The sequence below is a fragment of the Saccostrea cucullata genome, unplaced genomic scaffold (assembly GCF_032062105.1).
Source record: "Saccostrea cucullata isolate Sc308-1 unplaced genomic scaffold, CSIRO_AGI_Scuc_v1 ctg127, whole genome shotgun sequence".
Lineage (NCBI taxonomy): Eukaryota > Metazoa > Mollusca > Bivalvia > Ostreida > Ostreidae > Saccostrea > Saccostrea cuccullata.
In genome coordinates this window covers 55,230-74,940 of record NW_026940370.1, presented here as the reverse complement: position 1 = coordinate 74,940, position 19,711 = coordinate 55,230, and the positions used below count along the sequence as shown (strand labels likewise).

Sequence of the window (19,711 nt, the reverse complement as noted above, 5' to 3'; positions counted from 1 at the left end):
ATGTAGCTTATTCAGACTTAATATCAGCCACATCAGATACAGATATTGAGAATCTGGCAAATGTCATTGCTGTTGATTTCAATTAGAAAGATACACAAATACAAGTGTAAAATCTAGATTCCACATATTAAAATGTATAAATAATTGTATTTATTTCAGGGGTGGAAAAGTCATGATGGTTCCCCAATTTCTGCAAAAGGAACAGAAAACTCCAAATAAATATGTTCAAGAGATAGTCAACACAAAACAGAACAGTACAGAAACGTCAGTGAATTCTGAGAAATGTGCCAGTATTGAAAATAATGTAATGGATAATCAGTCAGGAAAGACCTCCGAGATTATTAAAGAGGAAAAGGAAGAGGAAAGCGGAAAAGGGGTGGAAAATTCTGTTTGTGAAAAGGAAAGTAGGGCAACTTCAGATGGAGTTAATGGACTTGTGTCTAAAGAGGAAGGTGGTGCCAATCAAAATGAAGATGAAAGAATTGCCAGTTGTTCAGAACAGAAAATCGGGGTGCAAGAAAATAAGGATATACACAATGACTGTGAAAATTCTATTGAGGAAGATGGAAGTGTGCAGAACCTGGACCGTCAGATCTCAGTGGAGTCAAGTGATTGTAGTGTGGAGGATTTCAATGAGAATTGTATCCAGAGGAGGGATAGGGGATACATGGAGCCAGATTCTGACGAGGAGGAGTTAATGAGGGAGATCGAGGATATGATCCAGGCGTGTTCCAGTCAGCTGGCACAAGACAGTGAAGAGGAGGAGGAGGAGGATCAAACAGAAAACTCGCAGGAGGATCCAAGTGAAAAATCTCCGAAAAATGAGAAGCTGGAAAGCAGAAGGATGGAACTTCCTCTACGAAGCATTTCTCAGGATTCTGTAAGTGAAGATGAAAAGTCTGTTTACTCTGGACAGAGTTTTGAGAAACAAGTGAGGAGGACTAGTTATGGATCCAATTCCAGAGCTATCACCATGTCACAGAGTTTAAGCTTAGCTCAGTATGCACACTCAAAACGCAAAATGTCCAGTTGTAGTGTGGAGTCTAGTGCTTCCAAACCTTTGACTGACTCAGATTCTGGTTCGGTTTTCAGTCCTGATGACTCAGAGTCTCCGAGATTTTTTCCTGGTGATAACATGAGCCCAACGGCCGGAAAGTCTGTGTCCTGGTCCAGTGACGTTAAATCTCCTAGTCACTCTCAGAACCCACTCTGTGCAATAAAGAAACCTTTCAATCCCTTTCCCGTGAGGCATATCAATGAGAATCGTGCCAAGACTGGAATCAAACTGGGACTATATAAAACTTCAACATTTAAAGAGTTGGAGAAGCAATCTAAACGACCCACATTGTGGAGCAAATAGGTTTATACATGTATAATATGCTCTATTTTTTAGTATGCAGTATTTAGAAATATTTCAAAAGTATGTGAGAATTCTCCAAGAATGTTGTTGTTTTTGAAAAGGGAGATAACTAAGGCTTCTGTTTTTCATTTTTAGACATAAAGTGGCTATTATGTGCAATTTGAAATTTAAAGTTTGTTTAATGTTTTCAAGCTCAATTATTTATGTATTGTTCTTTGTTTTTCTTTATTGAATTATAATATAGTACATGTAGTATATTGAAAAAAGAAATCCATTTACTTCTTTGGTGTTGGGATGGAATTTTTGGGGTTTTTTTTCCCTTGTGAACTGTAAAATAAATTTTCATAACTATATTTTTCAAGTGAAACAGGGGGGCTTGACACTTTGGATACACACTGGGGACCAGTCTGTCCAGACAGTTTACCAGCCCTTGAGGGTAAGGGGGCATGTATTTACAATGTATTTATTTAATGTGCTACCTCAATCTACAGAGTTTTTAAATTATTCTTCATGTTCTTGCTGGGTCCACTATTAGATACATTATGACAGAATTTTAAGTGCTGCATAGTAAAAGTCATAATAATGTACATTGTGTAACTTTTTAATACAACTCTCTACGTCTCAAAGAACATGTACAGATATATATCTTCAGTGACTAGTCATAGTTCAGAATCTCTGCATTATAATTATGGTATCAAACAGTTTTTAATGTTTCAGCATATTTACATTAAGCTTGATTCTTTTATTTGGAATTCACCTCTTGAAATAACGTTATTTTTCCGAAAACTCAATCCAGTGTGTGAATCTCATTACAATATTTATCATTGTAAGCCTATTGGTATTATATATGTTCTAATTAACTTAAAAAGGTTGAACAATGTCTATCCATTTGTTTAACTGCTGTTGTAATTAAGTTTACTACGATTGAACCTATGTAAACCCCTCAGTTTTGATCTCATACAGTGTTTTTGTCTGACATGGACGACGAATTCTCATTCCTTTGTGGTGATTTAAAGTTTTGTTTGTAGTATTTTTTTTGACATTAATTATTCTATAAGCTATAGTTTACTTTTCTTTCCTTTGGAAGATTCCATTTGTCATGATAATTGTTTAAAAATCTTTACTACTGAACTACTTTAGTCAATTTTTAAGAATTGTTCGAAAAATGGGGAGAGAGAGATTTGGAATTGTTGAGCCATACATGTAGTAGACAGTGGCAGATGCATGTATACATGTATCTGAATTTATTATACTATACCTTATGTGTATCACTAAATTTTACTGTGATTTTAAGCATCACGTGATGTTGTAATCCAACTTTCCGTATCACCACACTGGTTTTCTTAATCCATATCACAAGTCTCTGAAACTGATAATGTAGTACGCAGAAATAAGTCCCTTGTTATTATGGTTTGTTTTATGGATAAATATTATACAATTGATCTTTTAAGTTTTATTTTGCCATATTTAGCTAGTTATAAGGGGGTTTATAATAAATTTATCATTATAACAGTAACTTGATCCAAAGAGCCATATCAAGTCTTGTTGACAGGCGCGGATCATCAGATCAAACTTGACGCTTCGCGTAAAGTAAACTCGACATGATACGACCCTTCGGATCAAGTTACTGTTACAATAATATATATTGAATATCAAAGCAGAAATTACCTAATTGTTTTATTTAATAACAATTTAAAAATGATAATAATAAATGGATAGAAAACTTGGGCAATTTTAAACAGTTTGAATTGATTTACTTAAAAATTATTGTAGAGAGGATTTGTTTAGTGATATTGCATGCTTTAATTATATGGTGATCACCGTTGATTGATGGAATGATTGTTATATGATTTCATTACATGCATTAGGACTACTGTAAGTTGTAAACACTTGGAGCATTTTATATATTTTTTTGGTTATCTATATCTTCTTTCTCGGTAGTTGTGCATTAACATTGATGTCTATAAACATGTATTATATATTCTTTGTTATATGACAGGTGGTTGTGAAGTTTTTAAATTCTTGATTTTCTTGTAAAATTATCCATATTATGAAATCCATTCATGTTTTATAAGTACAGTAAAACTGGCTAATCTGACAATTGTGCAATGCGTATCTCTGTGAATTCCAACTTTTATTTTCATTCCTGTTCATTATTTTTCTGTGTTTTTTACTCTGTAATCCAACCTCCTTCCAATTCTGACACAATATTTATTTCCCAAAGTATGTCAGATTAGACAGGCTTCACTTTATTTGCATCATTTTTTTTCCTCCATTACATTCCTTTGTTGTATTTTTTTCATGTTTTATTTTAATCTTCTACTTTGCAATACATAATTCAGTTGTTATGATTTTTAGCCGGGCTTATTGCTCAAAGAGCAATTGCCGCCTTATGTGATCCTGTTCAAGGCAGGATGTTGACCCCATAGTCGCCATTTTAAAGTAACGTGCAAAAATATAGTTCTTACTTTCAACCGCTTTGGAGATAATACAAACGCTAAATAAAGCAACAAAAATAAAACGAAGTTTTATCTATATAAAATAAACATTAGTAGTAATGACTGAAAACTTCATAAGTCACAGAACATAGTTCATTAGCGTAAGAATTTTTGATAATCAGTGTTACCGTAGTTCTCTACACATACGAGGTAAAGCAGGAGAGGGAACCAGACTTGCCTGTTTGTTTACATTCAGCTGCAGTACCAGATTAATTCTGATTCTGACAAAATCGAACCGTGGTATTAGGATTGAAAAAACTCACTGTCAGTGTCTTATCATTTATATTGATAGTTTTAAAATAATTTTTTCATCAGAATATAAACGTGATTCATGTAAGAAATCCATTCTACTCTGTAAATGAGCCCGGCTCTCTGTACTTCTGAGTACTTTGATTTTCTTTGGGTCAGATTAGGTTATGAAATCCATTCATTAAGTTTTATGAATATTTACATTGTGCTTTTTTTCTTTCTATTACATTCCTTTGTTGTGATTTCAAAGTTGATTTTTTTTCTTGGGGTCAGAAGAGGAATTCTTTTGAATATCAGAAATCTGTCCTTTAATGGTTGTTATCATATTTTGTTTTATGTTACACGTCAGCATAATGGTTGGTTGAAATTAAAATATATGGTGCTCATCTGTTTTGAGTGATGATTTATTTTGAGTGATGTTTATCAGCATGATAGAAAAAACTTCCTACATTCATTATCTTTATACCAGTGTGGAGATAAATAGAAACTGATCAACAGCAGAAATAGTTTCTTTTCCTAGTAAAGACAACAGTCCAGCAGATACTGCTTCATAGAGTACTTGTACTACAGCATTCCATTATAGCCCATGGATCACATGCTCACCTGTAGCCAGTTTTACTAAAGGTCGTAAGTCAAAACGTAGACGTAAGCGTAGACGTAGCCGTAACTTACGCCGATTTTGCGTTTTACTAAAAGTCGTATCTTACGATTTGACGTAGATTTACGTGAAAATCTACGTGTGCCCTATAGCAGTCGTAGAGAAACACGTAGCCTTATAAATAAATTCTATAACTTTATAATATGACTGAACGTGTCTTTGGGGGATAAAAATCATTAATTTTTTTTATTAATACGATGCTCATGTCACAATTTTTATTTCCCGTGATTTCTTTTGGAGTTTATCGAATAATAATAACACGTCAACTTGTGCAATGTAATGCCCTAATGGACATACTCGAAATTTTACGTAAAGAAGAACTCTGCAATAAATTTTGAAGTCTAGAGTATTTATAAAACGATTTGTTGTTTTAAAATCTTATAGGCACAAGTGAGGGGGAGGGAGGGGGTTACAGAACTAGTTATTAAATTTATATACTGTATCATGTAAAAAAAAAAAAAAAACTCGTAAAACATGGGGATCCCATGTTAACTTCGTATTACCTTGTCACATGAACTTTTAAGAAAATATAAAATTGAAAATTAAAAAACCCAAAAAACTCGATTTCAATCGCTTATATAATTTGAGCACTTGCAATTTATTTTACTATCATGTTACACCTATAAATATGAAGCCTGCATGTACAAATACATTTTTACGGAAGAAAACTTTTAAAAATATATTGCAAAATTTTATTTGTCACGTAAAAATGACAGGGTTTCTTAACAAAGGCATTTAAATAAAAATACCGCACACTGTAAAGGCCTATCTTTTTTTTCCCGGAGCCATATGACGTCATAGAAGAATATACGCAATGTATATAGAAAATTACGTCATAATTTGGAAATGCAATTTAAAAGAATGCACCTCTTGTAAAAGATTTTTTTATAATATGCAGACATGTTACATAATACAATGTAAACTCTTATCAGTACTTTGTTATTCATTGTATGTAAAGAATAAATTTCTAAAAAAAAAAAATTCACGGATCATGTGCTAATTTCTGTGACATATTATCGCAAATCACATGGCCTTCTTGTACATTGATAAAATAAAAAAAAAACTAGATATGTGAGAGAGAGAGAGAGGGGGGGGGGGGAGAGAGAGAGAGAATTAAAAATAACAATCTATGAGATTCGATTGTAAGTTTGTTGTTTTTCTGTTTTCAAGTTTTTACAGAAAAGAAATTAGAGAAAGTTTCAGCAAAACAATATTGTATATTGTAATTAAGGTAAGTCACTCCTGAAATTTGTTATATCAAGGATTTTTTGAGAAGTATATTTTGAATAAGTACTCATAAAGTGTAACTCAAAATCGCAAAGAAAATAGGGGGTCAGTGTGCATCCTACTGATCTACGGTACATTTAAGTTGACCTTTTTGCACTTAAATTTCATCTCTTTGGTTAATTACTTTAACCCTTATTATATTTGATTAGATGTAAGCATGGCAATAAATACAACCTTATTTTACGTAAAATAGTTTGAATAATATTTATCATTAAACAAATCTTGCAAATTAATGCGCGTAAATTATTGTGTGACCTTTTTGCACTAAAAAATAACATATTTGGGGTATTAAAAAACTTAATAGGCAATAAAAAATTTTCTTATATCAAACTTTTTACGACTTGAGTGCTGATCAGTCACAAGTATCGAGTAGTTTAAAATAATGAAAGAAAAAGGTGGGGTCAGTGATGTTAATTTTGAAATATTTGTCAAAATATGTGATTTTCAGGCAAAAAATGGTGTAAATTTGACCTTGACTTCTTTAATATATTTTCAATTTTTGGAAAAGTTTGTTGAGGGAAGGTGTAAAACTTAGTCTAAAAATATAAATTAAGACCTATATTAAATATATTTAGCAATATCAAAACGGAAAATATTCTCCCAGTAAAAGTATGTGAGGCTAAATTTCCATTACATTAAATTTTATAAATGTGCAGATTTGCAGAATTTTCTGCTAAATATCCTTCCACCAAAAGAAATAGTCCCTCATAAATCTTACTTCTTTGTAGATTTTTGAGCAGTTTTTTCATTGAATGTTAAAAAATTTACATTGTTGAATTTAAATATGTTATAAAAATTGAATTTTGATTAGTAGTTTTGAAGTAAAAGCTTCTGCGTGAACTTTTCTAAAAAGCTGACGAGTGACTTACCTTAAGAAAAATATAATAATTAACAGTATGCTTTTTCTATCATGAACAATACTTGGACTTTTAATCTCTAAAGACTTATAATGCACGACTAAGTAAAATACCCCCAGATATTTTCAGCTATTTATTGAGAGATATAAAGAGGAAAGTTTTTTTTTTCAGAGTTTTATTTTTCAATGCGTCACGTGTAGCGCGCAGATACATGTACTGTACAAACTTTTCAATATGCCCATAACCTAACTCGTAATCGTACAGTATATGCAAACAGCCTGGTAAAAGGTAATTTTTAAAAAATATATATATATGCAATTATTTGGTTCATAATTGTTGATTGGCTTCTAAATGTTTAATATCTTTCTCCCATTTTAAGATCGATTTCTAAATTAAATGGATAATTAAAAATCGCAACTGACATCTATTCTGATTTTTTTTTTTAGAAATAAAGACTACATGTAATTGCTTATTTATTTGATAGCAAATTAATTGAAATCATTTAAAACAACACCTCGAATTTTTTGTCGGCAAAATTAATTTGAAAATCAAAAACCCCGTCATATTTCTATTATGTCTTTTACTAATAATTATTTTAATAGATTAATTATGCTGTCTATTCATTTCAGTTAATATTTCTTCTTGATTCAGCTGAATAAATGTAGCTGATACGCATGCGTAGCTTCCGTTACTAGGTTAGTTTTTCTACCTTTTACTGAAGAGTTCCTGTCGTAAGTTACGAGAATCTTTACGTTTAGGGCTACGTTTACGGGCGCAGATACGACCTTTAGTAAAACGCTATCTACGCACACGTAAATTCAGTCGTAAAGTCTACGTTTACGTCTACGTCTACGGCAAAATTTACGACTTTTAGTAAAACTCGGTACTGAATATTAAATAAAACCCTCTTGCTCTTTTCTTCCACATAAAACCTTCTTGCTCTTTTCTTCCATCTATTCCTATGTAGAATTTTGATCACACATTGTGATTGCACCTTCCCAAAGGTCAAAACTTGAACAAATTTTAATCTACACTATTTAAGGATGCTTCTGCATGTATAAATATGACTAAACATGGCTTTTGTATATTAGCTTTGTTCCATTTCCCTTTCGATTTTCCATTGTAGCCAAATCCTACACCCCAGTGTTACAATTTGAATCTACACTATGTACTGAAGCTTTCTTGAAGTTTTAAAATTGTTCTTGATGACTTGATTTTTGAAAAATAGCATAAAATTTCACTTTAATATCTCAATGATCTTCCCTTGAAAGAGGAAGTGGCAATTCCTTTGAACAAACCTAAATCCCCTTCATTAAGAATACTTTGTGGCAAGTGGCTTTAAATTCAGGTGAGCTAGAAAAAGAAACTTTTAACTTCTTGCTATTTCTTGCCATTGAGTAGATCTGTCATCCTATCATCATGAATAAACATTACAATTGTAGCATGGCAATAATGCATATATTACATGTTCATCTGTTCTAATGAGATACTGCTACAGCCCTTACTGACACCAAATTTTTAGAGTAACTCGGCAATAAGACAAAAAAAAGTATACAATCATGTTATACAAACTTTATTAATTACTGCATTGCTTAATAGTCACAACAAGAATGTCAATACCACTATTATATAGTGATGCTTTAATGTCACTTTATGTTATAAATGTGTGTAGTAAATGATGAACAGTACTCCTCCTTAGCCTTTTCTCATCAGAGCATTCTGTAAAGTAAATATTATCAAAATGTTACAGCATTTAGACTTATCAACTTGTTGATGTCACAAAATGTACAGACTTAAACTAAACATTCATCTCTTATGTAGATATCAAATAGGAGAAAATTTCTTGACTGTTTAAACATACAGAATCTACGGGTAATTTTAAAATCTTTTTTTTTTTTGGCATTAAGAACATGTATCAAATAAAAAACAAAAATCTAGAACAATATAGCTAAAGGAATAGATTAAAACGTTGACAATTTAAGTAATTTGATTTTTTTTTTAATCAACGGGAAGTAACTCCTCTGCAATAAATTGTATTTTCTCATTTATGACATCATTCTACATGTCTATCTTTCTTAAAATTTCCTCATTACTCAGATTTATCCTAAACTACACCTTTTTCTACAAAATTTATTAACATTTTTTTTTTGTACCAAATTCTTTAGATTAAAGTACTTATATATTTTTTATCACCCTGCATTACCAGTAAATCTGCGATACATACCGCTCGTGCTCTCTCTACACATTCAAAGAAAGCTCTAACTTCTTCAGAACATAGCAGTGTCTTTTTATTGTTTTCTGTGTAGCAGCGGAAAACTTTGTCTTGTAGGTCCTGGCACACCGGAGATCCTGTGGTGTTCCTGTCACGCAAAGGCAAATACTGATTCATTAACAGTAACCGGAAAATACAATAAATAGGATCCCTCACATTAAAACATGAATGATTCAGACAGCTTAAGGATACATGCATTAAAATATAGTCAAATATGCATGTACCTGTGTTACATACTGTACATAAGAGCTAATTAAAGCATAAGTTAATTATTGTATAAATTGTCCTTTTCACAGATTTGATTGTTTCAAGAGTTTTTGAGATTAGGAAGTGCTCAATAGTGTTCATTATCTTCACCCTTTTATTGTAAGAAGAGTTCCGCAATAGTTTCCTTTGAATAATTATACCCCCCGCAAACGAAGTTTGGGGGGGGGGGTATATAGGAATCACCTTGTCCGTCTGTCCGTCTGTCTGTCTGTCTGTCCGTCTAGCTGTCCGTCCGTCTGTCTGTCTGTCCGTCTGTCTGTGCAATCGTGTCCGGTCCATATCTTTCTTACAGAGGGACATTAGAATCTACTACTCCACACTAAGATTGCTCATGACCTAAGGGTGTGTCATGACCTTGACCCAAGGTCATTTGGGGAAGTTCAAGGTCACTGGAAGAAAAACCTCATAATTCGTGTCCGGTCCATATCTTTCTTATTGATAAACTTGGTAGGTTCTCATTTCACACAAAGATTGCCCATGACCCAAGGGTGTGTCATGACCTTGACCCAAGGTCAATTTGGAAAGTTCAAGGTCACTGGAAGAAAATTTTCATAATTCCTGTCCGGTCCATATCTTTTATAGATAAACTTGGTAGGTTCTCATTTCACACAAAGATTGCCCATGACCCAAGGATGTGTCATGACCTTGACCCAAGGTCAATTTGGAAAGTTCAAGGTCACTGGAAGAAAATTTTCATAATTCCTGTCCGGTCCATATCTTTCTTATGGATAAACTTGGTAGGTTTTTATTTCACACAAAGATTGCCCATGACCCAAGGGTGTGTCATGACCTTGACCCAAGGTCATTTGGGGAAGTTCATGGTCACTGGAAGAAAAATATCATAATTCGTGTCTGGTCCATATCTTTCTTATGGATAAACTTGGTAGATTCTCATTTCACACAAAGATTGCCCATGACCCAAGGGTGTGTCATGACCTTGACCCAAGGTCATTTGGGGTAGTTCAAGGTCACTGGAAGAAAAATATCATAATTCGTGTCCGTAATATCTTTCTTATGGATAAACTTGGTAGGTTCTCATTTCACTGAAAGATTGCCCATGACCCAAGGATGTGTCATGACCTTGACCCAAGGTCATTTGGGGTAGTTCAAGGTCACTGGAAGAAAAATATCATAATTTGTGTCCGGTCCATATCTTTCTTATGGATAAACTTGGTAGGTTCTCATTTCACTGAAAGATTGCCCATGACGCAAGGATGTGTCATGACCTTGACCCAAGATTATCTGGGGAAGTTCAAGGTCACTGGAATAAAAATTTCATAATTGGTATTTGATACATATTTTTATTATGGAAAAACTTACTTCTGAAAAACCCAGCGGGGGGTATTTTGTCCCGTTTGGACAGTTCTAGTTGGTGCTGGTCTCATTTCCAAGTAACTATTAGCCCTATGTTGACTAAACTTGCCTGGATGATACATCTAAGGATGCAAACTACCAGACTTGCTTCAGATGCTGAATCTGACCTACATTTTCCACATGAGTGAACAGGTTAAAGTTTTTGGTGCAGGTTTCATTTCCAAGTAACTATGAGCTCTTTAATGACCAAACTTGCATGGATGATACATCTTAAGATGCATACTACCAGACTAGTTTCGGTTGCTGAATCTGACCTACATTTTCTGGATGAGTGAAGAGGTTAAATTTTTATGCAGGTGTCATTTCCAAGTAACTATGAGCCCTATGTTGTGCAAACCTGCTTGGATGATACATCTTAGGATGCACACTAATGGATTTGCTTTGGATGCTGAATTCGACATACATTTCCAGATAATGGACCAAGTAAAAGTTAAGGGTGCAGGTCTATTACCAAGAAACTGTAAGGCTTATATAAACCAAACTTGCACAAATGATGCATCAAGTCACAGGGGCCGGTAACATACTGTTTTTGATTTTACGTAATCACTATATATATACAAAAAAGGAAAGGGAAACAACGTCAGCCCGAATTTACACAGGGTCGATCTCGGAAATATTTCGTATTTCATAGAAAAAAGAATGTAGCCAATTAAATTATAACTAGAAATCATACTACAATAAATATTTTTTAATAAAACAGAAACCTCGTTACTTTTTATAGCGTTTAAGTTGGGTAATTCTAACTCGATATCCCGTTGTGCGAGTCGATGAACTTTAAGTCGTCCACTAAAACGAGGCAAAATTCGCACATTTTCTCCAGTTTTGAAGTCTTTCCGGAGATGGAAAACACAAAGTTAAGATCCAGCGTTCACGAAAATCATCTTTTTCTTTTGTTAATTGCAATCAAAAGGTACAACATCTCCAATTTGAATAAATGCAGGTAGCTTTCTCGTTCACAGAGAGGCTCAAGCCCAGAACAGACGACATTTTGGAAAAACCCATGATTGGTAAAAGGCGGAGCGTGATTGGTCAGATCTGTTCTAGAAAAGCACCATTGACCAATCACATCTCGCGTTAAATATTGGATGCAATGTTTAGCGAATTTAGTGGACGACTTAAACTACATCACTTGCATGACAGGGTATTGGATCTGCAAAACACGACTTACACGATTCTTAAATGACCGCGGTGGTATTTTTATTAAAGAGTGATTATTACTGAATGATCCCAGACGTTATTTCACTAACTGCAAGGTATTTTATTGAAAACACGAGTCATTTCCGAGATCGACCCTGTGTAAATTCGAGCTGATGTTGTTTCCCTTTCTCTTTTTGTATGCATATAGTGATTACGTAAAATCAAATACAGTATGTTACAGGCCCCTGTGCATCAAGTGATGAAAACTCTCAAACTTGCATCAGATGCTGAATTTTAATTACATTTTCATGATGAAGATTGAAGAACTAGGTTGAAGTTTTTATATAGGTCTGTTCCAAAGTATCAGATCAAAATTGCATAAATTTTGCATTTTTGGATGTACACATTGTTGAGTAATTGTGTGACTTTGCCTTACTTAAAGACAACATTTGTTGTAGTGGGCTCTGTAATCTCTGATTACCAGTAACCAATGTTTATTTCATTAAATCAATCATAATCAATCTACATATCTGCATTATTTCCATAATTTATAGTTGAATACTTTCGTTTTTGATACCATACAAAGTGACAGTTTTTAAAAATTTACCAGAATAGCAATTTTTGACTCTGTCCTCTTTTCTGTTGAATCATGTAGAGTATCTTTATATTGAAATAGGTACTGCAGTATCAGATTTGAAGAGAAAGTTATCAACAGATTCTGATGAACAGACAATAAAAAGAATAAAAAGAAATGAAGATACAAGTGGAACAAAGACTTTGATCAACAATAAGGCTTTGAATTCTACACAAATTCAAGAGAGCAATCACTCTCAAGCAAATAGAAAAACCACCGTCTCCTCTCCTCATTTCGATTCTGCAGCATCTCAAAAATTAAAGGCTGCTAATGGAAATAAATTAGTGCACCCACAAAATGTGATCAATTCATTACATGGTAACAAACATATAAAAGATAATAAAAGAGACAGTAAAGCATCAGTGCAACAGAGACCATCATCAGAGGATATGGGATCGGGTACCAGTAAAATTCCAGTTGGTCAGAGTACCAGTAAAATCCCGCTCTGTCCAGGTCACAGTAAGCCCTGCTCCATGACGCAAACTAGGAAGAAGGGAGATAACTTCCTCCGATGGTTCTTTACATGTGGGGTCTATCCAAGGGCTAAGCAGTGCAAGTTCTTTAAGGTAAAATCATAAATGTGTAAATTCACACTGTTACAGTAAGTTTTAAGTGTTCTATATTGTTTACAAGGTTTGTTTGTTGATTATGATAAGCATTCTATGCCTGAAAGGTGACTCAATGGCAGTAATCTGCTGTTCAATCATCTTTCCAGATTTTTCAGTGACTATTCGATCAGTTGTCTGACAGGAGAAGTTTTATCCTTTGTTAATTACTGTGTTTCTTGTTTGTTCTAATACCATTTCTATAGGAATGAACTGTAGAACGAAGTATTCAAAGCAGACTATTGTAGAACTCTTCAGCATTAGAGGTTTAAATGAATGGGATATATCTATGAAAAATCAAAAACTTTATATTTTGTTGGATTTAGACCTTTTAAAGGTAAGAAAGGAAAGTTTTATATTAATAGAGACTAAAAGAGATGACCAAAGGAAGCAGGCGGCTAATTCATTTCAGCCCGTATTGATTGAAATGAGCGGTCTAAGTCGGGGCAAAAAATCCCTTATCACGTTGTGTGGGATTGCTCTGAGATGTAGTAGGAACACGAGATTAAAAATTTTAGTCACTACGACATCTCACTGAGATTACTCATAGACTAATTATATACAAGTACATAGTTGTACCTAAGACTGTATGCTTCTACTTACATGAATTTCTTCTCTACTTCTTGCACAGCCTGTGCAAACTCACTAACTCTGGCTTTTAACAAATCAGCATTCTAAATGACAACAAAGAACATGTTCAACACAAAAAGCAGATGCATGATTTACGTGAAAACAATAATTGGACATTCAAAATTAATTTCTATATCAGAACTATTATTTAAAGAAAATCGGGAAAGATATGGAAAAGAAGGATATAGAAAATTATGGAATACATTCCTAAATGCTTCACTATATGCTTCTTTATAAATATACCAGTAATTTTCATAAATCAAAAATATCTCAGTAATTTTCATTATTCATAAATTTTATACATGCATCTCAGTAATTTTCAGTAACTATTTCAAAACAATTACCTTGGCCTCCAGTTCTTTAATTTTACTGTTATATAAATCTGTCAGTTCCTCTTCACTTTCCTACAGGCAAAGGGATAAACAGGAAATTTCACATTTTTTATCTTTATACAAAAAAAATACAAACCAATTTTTTTTTTTGCTTTTATAAAGACATCTCAATTAACATCACAATCTGAATCAATCTCTACATTAGTATATGTTTTACAAAACACGGTGAATTTTATAAACTTTTATTACAAATCACTGTTACAGTACTTACCAGTTTCCTCCTTGCTAAAAATAAAAAAAAATATTTATGTATATACATTTTTTTTAATTCCAAAATTTTCTATCATAATATGTAATTTTGAAAAAAAAAATAATGCTGACATGATTAAGGATTTGATATTGCAAATCATTTAAGTTGACTTCTTTAAAATTATTTTGTGATATTTCTATATTCATATGGCTCTTTTTTTAGATAGAACATTTTCTCATCAAAATGATATGACCTGTTTAACAAAAGAAGCCTTCCTTGCATTAGGAATGTAGCAAAATGATCAAGAACAGACAATTCTAAAAATGTGCATACTAAGAACAAAATAGAGAGTTCAATCATGTCATGTAAATTTGAAGCAAGAAAACAAAAACATGAAGAAAGTGTGAATTTTTCAATTTTTATGTGGATTACGATTACCATTAGATGGAGGACAAATATGTTTCAAAAAAGGTCTCTTGTGGTAAATTTATTGCTATTCTCACCGATGTGATTCCATTTCAAATAGTCATCCAAACCAATTTGCTACATTGCCAATAGATAGAATGTTCTATCGTTAAAATGATATTGTCCTACGGACCCGGTTTAACGATAGAATTCGTTCCGTGTATTCGTAATGTAGCAGAAAGAAACACGGGCGATAGTGCATTTACTAGGAATAGGGATGTGCGATTTTATCGGTATACCGGTATATCGCGATTTTTTGTTGCGTGATACGTATCGTGATACGAAGACCTAAATACCGGTCTTCAGGTACATATTATAAAGTCCAGAAATTATTCATTTATTTGTTCAATCTTTCAAATTACAATTACAGAAAGTATAAAAAATGTTGTAAAAAGTGAAAAGAACGGCATCTTACCGTCCAAACATAATTCATTTTATATACATAAAAATTCTAAGAAAGTAAAATTTTGTTTTTCTAGCATATTTTTTAGAAAAATAATGACTTTTCATATAAAATCATTGTAAAAACTGCTTTTAAAAATATCATAATATTATCGTGATATTGTGGGAAAAAATCGTGATATATCGCGATACGAAATTTTTGGCGATACCCATCCCTAACTAGGAACAATCTAGAGAGTTCCGAATGTAAACATTTGAATGGAGAGAAAAACGTTGAGAAAATTAATTGGATTTACGTATTTATATGGATTATTTTTTGGGATAAAAGGCATAAGCAATCTCAAGAAGGTTTGTTTTGATTATTTTGGTAGTTATTCCCAGTGCAAATCATTTTATATTCTTCAAAATCGTTTCGGAGCGGATCCGCTCCGATTTGCTACATTGCAAGTATATGGGACGTATTCTAACTGTGGTGAGGGCCTGTACCGAGACACAGTTAGATTATTCTAACTACATTGCCAAGAAACAAAGTCTAATTGTGGTGAGTGGGAATTTAACTTGTCCAAGGTTGCATTTTTTCAATTTTTAAACCAACAAGTCCTTAACTTACCAGGTTTAGCAGGATTGTTTGGATCCATTCCAATTCTCCTTGCCACATCTTGAGAAATCTGTAGAATAAGGGTACATATAATATAAGTTGTAAAAATTAAAGAATACTTTTGAGTTTTCAAGATGTAAAGATTACCAAAAGAATACATTCCAAGATTTCAAAATGTGATTTAAAAAGTAAAAATTAACAGGTACAAAAGCAGTTCTGATATTGATAACTAAGGTTATAACTTTCTTTACAACATATATGATAGAGGAAATTCGAATTCTAATTTCTCAGTATCCTGTCATTTTCTTCCATTCAGAGCCAATAATTAAAAAAAGGTACTGACCACAATAGGATCGTTTGGATCATTAAATTCGACCCGCCTCGTACTGCTAGAACCCCCCATTTGAAGGGAAATGTTCTCCCAAAACTTGCGTTTGCAAGGTCGGCACCAGAAAGTGAAAGTAGGAAATTTCTAAACACAGAAATTCATGCGGAAAAATTAGTTCCGGAAAATATATTTGGGGGGGGGGGGGGTTAGTTACTCAGTTCGTATATTTAAAAATTAGATGTCTTGGAAAAAATTTCAAAAACAAGTGCCTGTGCTTTCAACACAGGGACTTGCTCCTGGCGTGTAAAAAATATTCATAAAAAAAACCTCCCCAAAAAAAAAAACAAAAAAAAAAAACGATATACTATTTAACTACAGTGTAGTTTTATCGTATATCGTTTTTTTTTTTTTTAATAAAATATTTTTTACACGTCAGAAGCAAGTCCCTGTGCTTTCAATAACTAAATTGATTCATAAAATTCAAAATAAATTATTATATTTTCAAAATTACGTTTACTTGAAAGTTGTGTTTTTAGAGGTATAAAAACCTATAAATATTATGAGGGTATACATATGATACAAGGCGAGGACAATCCACGACCGTAACCATAGCGACTACGACCACCGTAACCAGAGATTATAATCTTAACTTTTTTTCGATTTTCAAAGACTTTTTTAAGTTCACGGAAATATTTGAATTTCTCCCAAATTATGTTTTCAGTAAATTGTCATCTTCACCATGCAAACAATGGAAAACTATTTCCCCAAACTAGGCAAGCAGAAGTGTGGTGGTGGTGGTGGTGGTACCGGTAGGGGCTATGGAAAACAAAGCACGGGGTGACAACTTAGAGATATAACACCACGCCTCCCAACATTCTGACTCGGAGCCGCTTCTGCTACCAACAAGAGGCCCATGGGCCTTATAGGTCACCTGAGAATCAACAACTTTCCAGTGATTGAAATGATTCATGTTTTAAGCCAGATGCTATGGCATTCACAATTTTGAAGGAAGCACGATTGATCATCATAACTATACACTTAGCAGTTGCTTAGTTTTGTTACTTAATACCCATAGGTAGGGTATGAGAACAAAAAATGCATTTCAACTAATTAGTAATATTCAGCAATAATCAGTACTGCCCCTACCACACATGAACCCCTGACCAGTAGGCCTAGATTCACAAATTGCACAATTTTTGAAAAGGCATCCTAGCTTGTTTTTCAAAAATATTTGTCAGATTAATACCAAGGAGCAGATTTCAAACAATTCAATCATTTTCAGTACATTGTATATAAGTACAGCCCCCCTCCATGGTACCCCTGACCCTGGGGCCTTGAAATTCACAATTCTGGTAGAGGCACTCTTGCTCATCATAACTATGCACTTGGTTAGTTTATTTAATACCCAGGAGCAGAGAAGAAGATTTTCAAAGAATTCATGTATTTTCACTATAAAATCAATAGAGCCCCGCCCTATCACCAGAACTCCTGACCCTGGGGTCATAAAATTCACAATTTTGGTAGAGGCACTCTTGCTCATCATAACTCTGCACTTAGTTAGTTTATTTGATACCCAGGAGCAGAGAAGATTTTCAAAGAATTCATGTATTTTCACTATATAATCAATAGAGCGCCGCCCTAACACCAGAACCCCTGACCCCGGGGAAATAAAATTCACAATTCTGGTAGAGGCACTCTAACTCATGATAACTATGCACTTAGTTAGTTTATTTAATACCCAGAAGCAGAGAAGAAGATTTTCAAAGAATTCATGTATTTTCACTATATAATCAATAGAGCCCCGCCCTAACACCAGAACCCCTGACCCTGGGGTCATAAAATTCACAATTTTGGTCGAGGCACTCTTGCTTATCATAACTATGTACCTAGTTAGTTTATTTAATACCCAGGAGCATAGAAGAAGATTTTCAAAGAAATAATGCATTTTCACGATATACTTATTTAGCCCCGCCCTAGCACTAAAACCCCTGACCCCAGGGCCATGAATTTCACAATTTTGGTAGAGGACTAAATGCTGATTACAATCATGCCAACAGTTTAACTGCTTGATGTTCAGGAGTAAAGAAGAAGATTTTTAAAGATGGCATTAATTTTAGTGGTTTTGGCCCCACCCCTCAGGCCCCAGGGGGGCAGGGATCATGAAATTCACAATTTTTGTTCCCCTTCACCCATAGATGCTTTGTGCCAAATTTGGTTGAAATTGGTTCAGTGGTTGCAGAGAAGAAGCTGAAAATGTTCAAATGTTAACGCACAATGCACGACGCACAACGCACGACGACAGACAAAAACAGGTTTACTCAGGTGACCTAAAAATACTGACCACCATTGGTATTCACCAATTTTACTGCATGGCAAAATTGTTGAACAGTGGACTTTGGGTAATTGTTTAGGACATGAGCATTTGAATGGGCATACATGTAAATTAAAGCATATTTCATAAGCGTCGGAATCAGGGGGGGGGGGCACTTTTTTTGCAAATATATACATTACATGTATATATAGGTATTGAAAACTTTTTTGTCAGTTTAGCCCCACCACTTTTAATTTGCTTCTGACACCTATGCTTTATAGAGATACATTAGGCAATCGGGCAAATTTTCAATAAACAAGTTAGACTATGAAAAGGTGCTTTAATTAGCACTTTTGTGTATTGATGAAGAATAATTGTTTGGTTGCAAAAATCAAATTGAGGATAGTGTTGATATTATGAATCGTGACTTACAGTTGTCCCAAGTAAATATAAGTTTACAATAGAACACCATCTTCTGAAGAATTTACAACTGACAGGTAGACAGTTACAATCCTATCAAAAATTCTGTTCTGTCCTTCAAGTTACTGAAAAAGAAAATCCAAAACTAACAGAATCTTTTTATGTTTGTACACAGTTAACAAATTTACAATCAACACAGCAGTATAACAATTTCTCTTAAAAATGCTCATACACATGATATACATATGTATATATAAGAGAAAAGAATGTAATACTTTTATTGTAAACTCCTCAAGTAATTATTTCAAAAGGCAGAGAAGCAGTGACAATACACATAAGCATTTTTCTTGGGGTTCATAAATAGATGACATGTACAAGTACATTGTATTACAAATTTCCAACCTGTAGCAATAATGTTTTTCCCTAAAATATTTTGAAGAGTAAAAAATTAACAGACATATAAAATTTAAACATTGGTCTCTTATTCATTAATAACATACAACCATACATTAATTCATTTAATACCAATATTTTTTTACAACCATTAGAATTTAAAAAGATATGATAATTGTATATCTCTTTAACTTATAACGCAATAATTCAATTCTGGTTGTTACGCTGCATTTAATTGGATAAAAAATTTACTTTATATCGTATAAAATGGGTTGCCTACATCACAATGACTTGCGTCAAAAACGTATCAATCCGCCCGACGTTACATTCAAATTTTGTACAAACTGAAGTCATTTTGTTAGAACAATCATCTTTTTTTCTTAC

General features: G+C 33.4%; 2 protein-coding genes across 2 annotated transcripts in view; one reads left to right on the top strand and one right to left on the bottom strand.

The window, feature by feature from the left end:
- Positions 1-3,856, top strand: part of LOC134255231 (TBC1 domain family member 30-like) — a 41,112-nt gene extending 37,256 nt beyond the window's left edge. Inside the window, exon 13 of the mRNA XM_062737745.1 lies at positions 160-3,856. Coding sequence (XP_062593729.1) covers positions 160-1,360 — 1,201 coding nt within the window. The 3' untranslated portion in view covers positions 1,361-3,856. The remainder of the gene's footprint in view (positions 1-159) is intronic.
- A 4,610-nt stretch (positions 3,857-8,466) lies between these two features.
- Positions 8,467-16,346, bottom strand: LOC134255230 (MICOS complex subunit Mic19-like). The gene is made up of 7 exons (XM_062737744.1): positions 16,219-16,346; positions 15,888-15,945; positions 14,432-14,445; positions 14,173-14,232; positions 13,802-13,872; positions 9,134-9,269; positions 8,467-8,628 (listed from the first exon to the last, which is right to left on the bottom strand). The coding sequence occupies exons 1-7, from the start codon at positions 16,276-16,278 to the stop codon at positions 8,605-8,607; spliced, it is 423 nt and encodes a 140-aa protein (XP_062593728.1). The 5' UTR covers positions 16,279-16,346; the 3' UTR covers positions 8,467-8,604.
- Positions 16,347-19,711: the final 3,365 nt, after the last annotated feature.

Coding starts and splice junctions, on each gene's coding strand:
- LOC134255230 (XM_062737744.1), bottom strand. CDS start 16,278: ATGGGGGGTTCTAGCAGTACGAGGCGGGTCGAATTTAATGATCCAAAC. Junction 15,946..16,218: donor ATCCAAACGATCCTATTGTG/GTCAGTACCTTT, acceptor CTTATTCTACAG/ATTTCTCAAGATGTGGCAAG. Junction 9,270..13,801: donor GAAGTAGAGAAGAAATTCAT/GTAAGTAGAAGC, acceptor TTTGCGTGACAG/GAACACCACAGGATCTCCGG.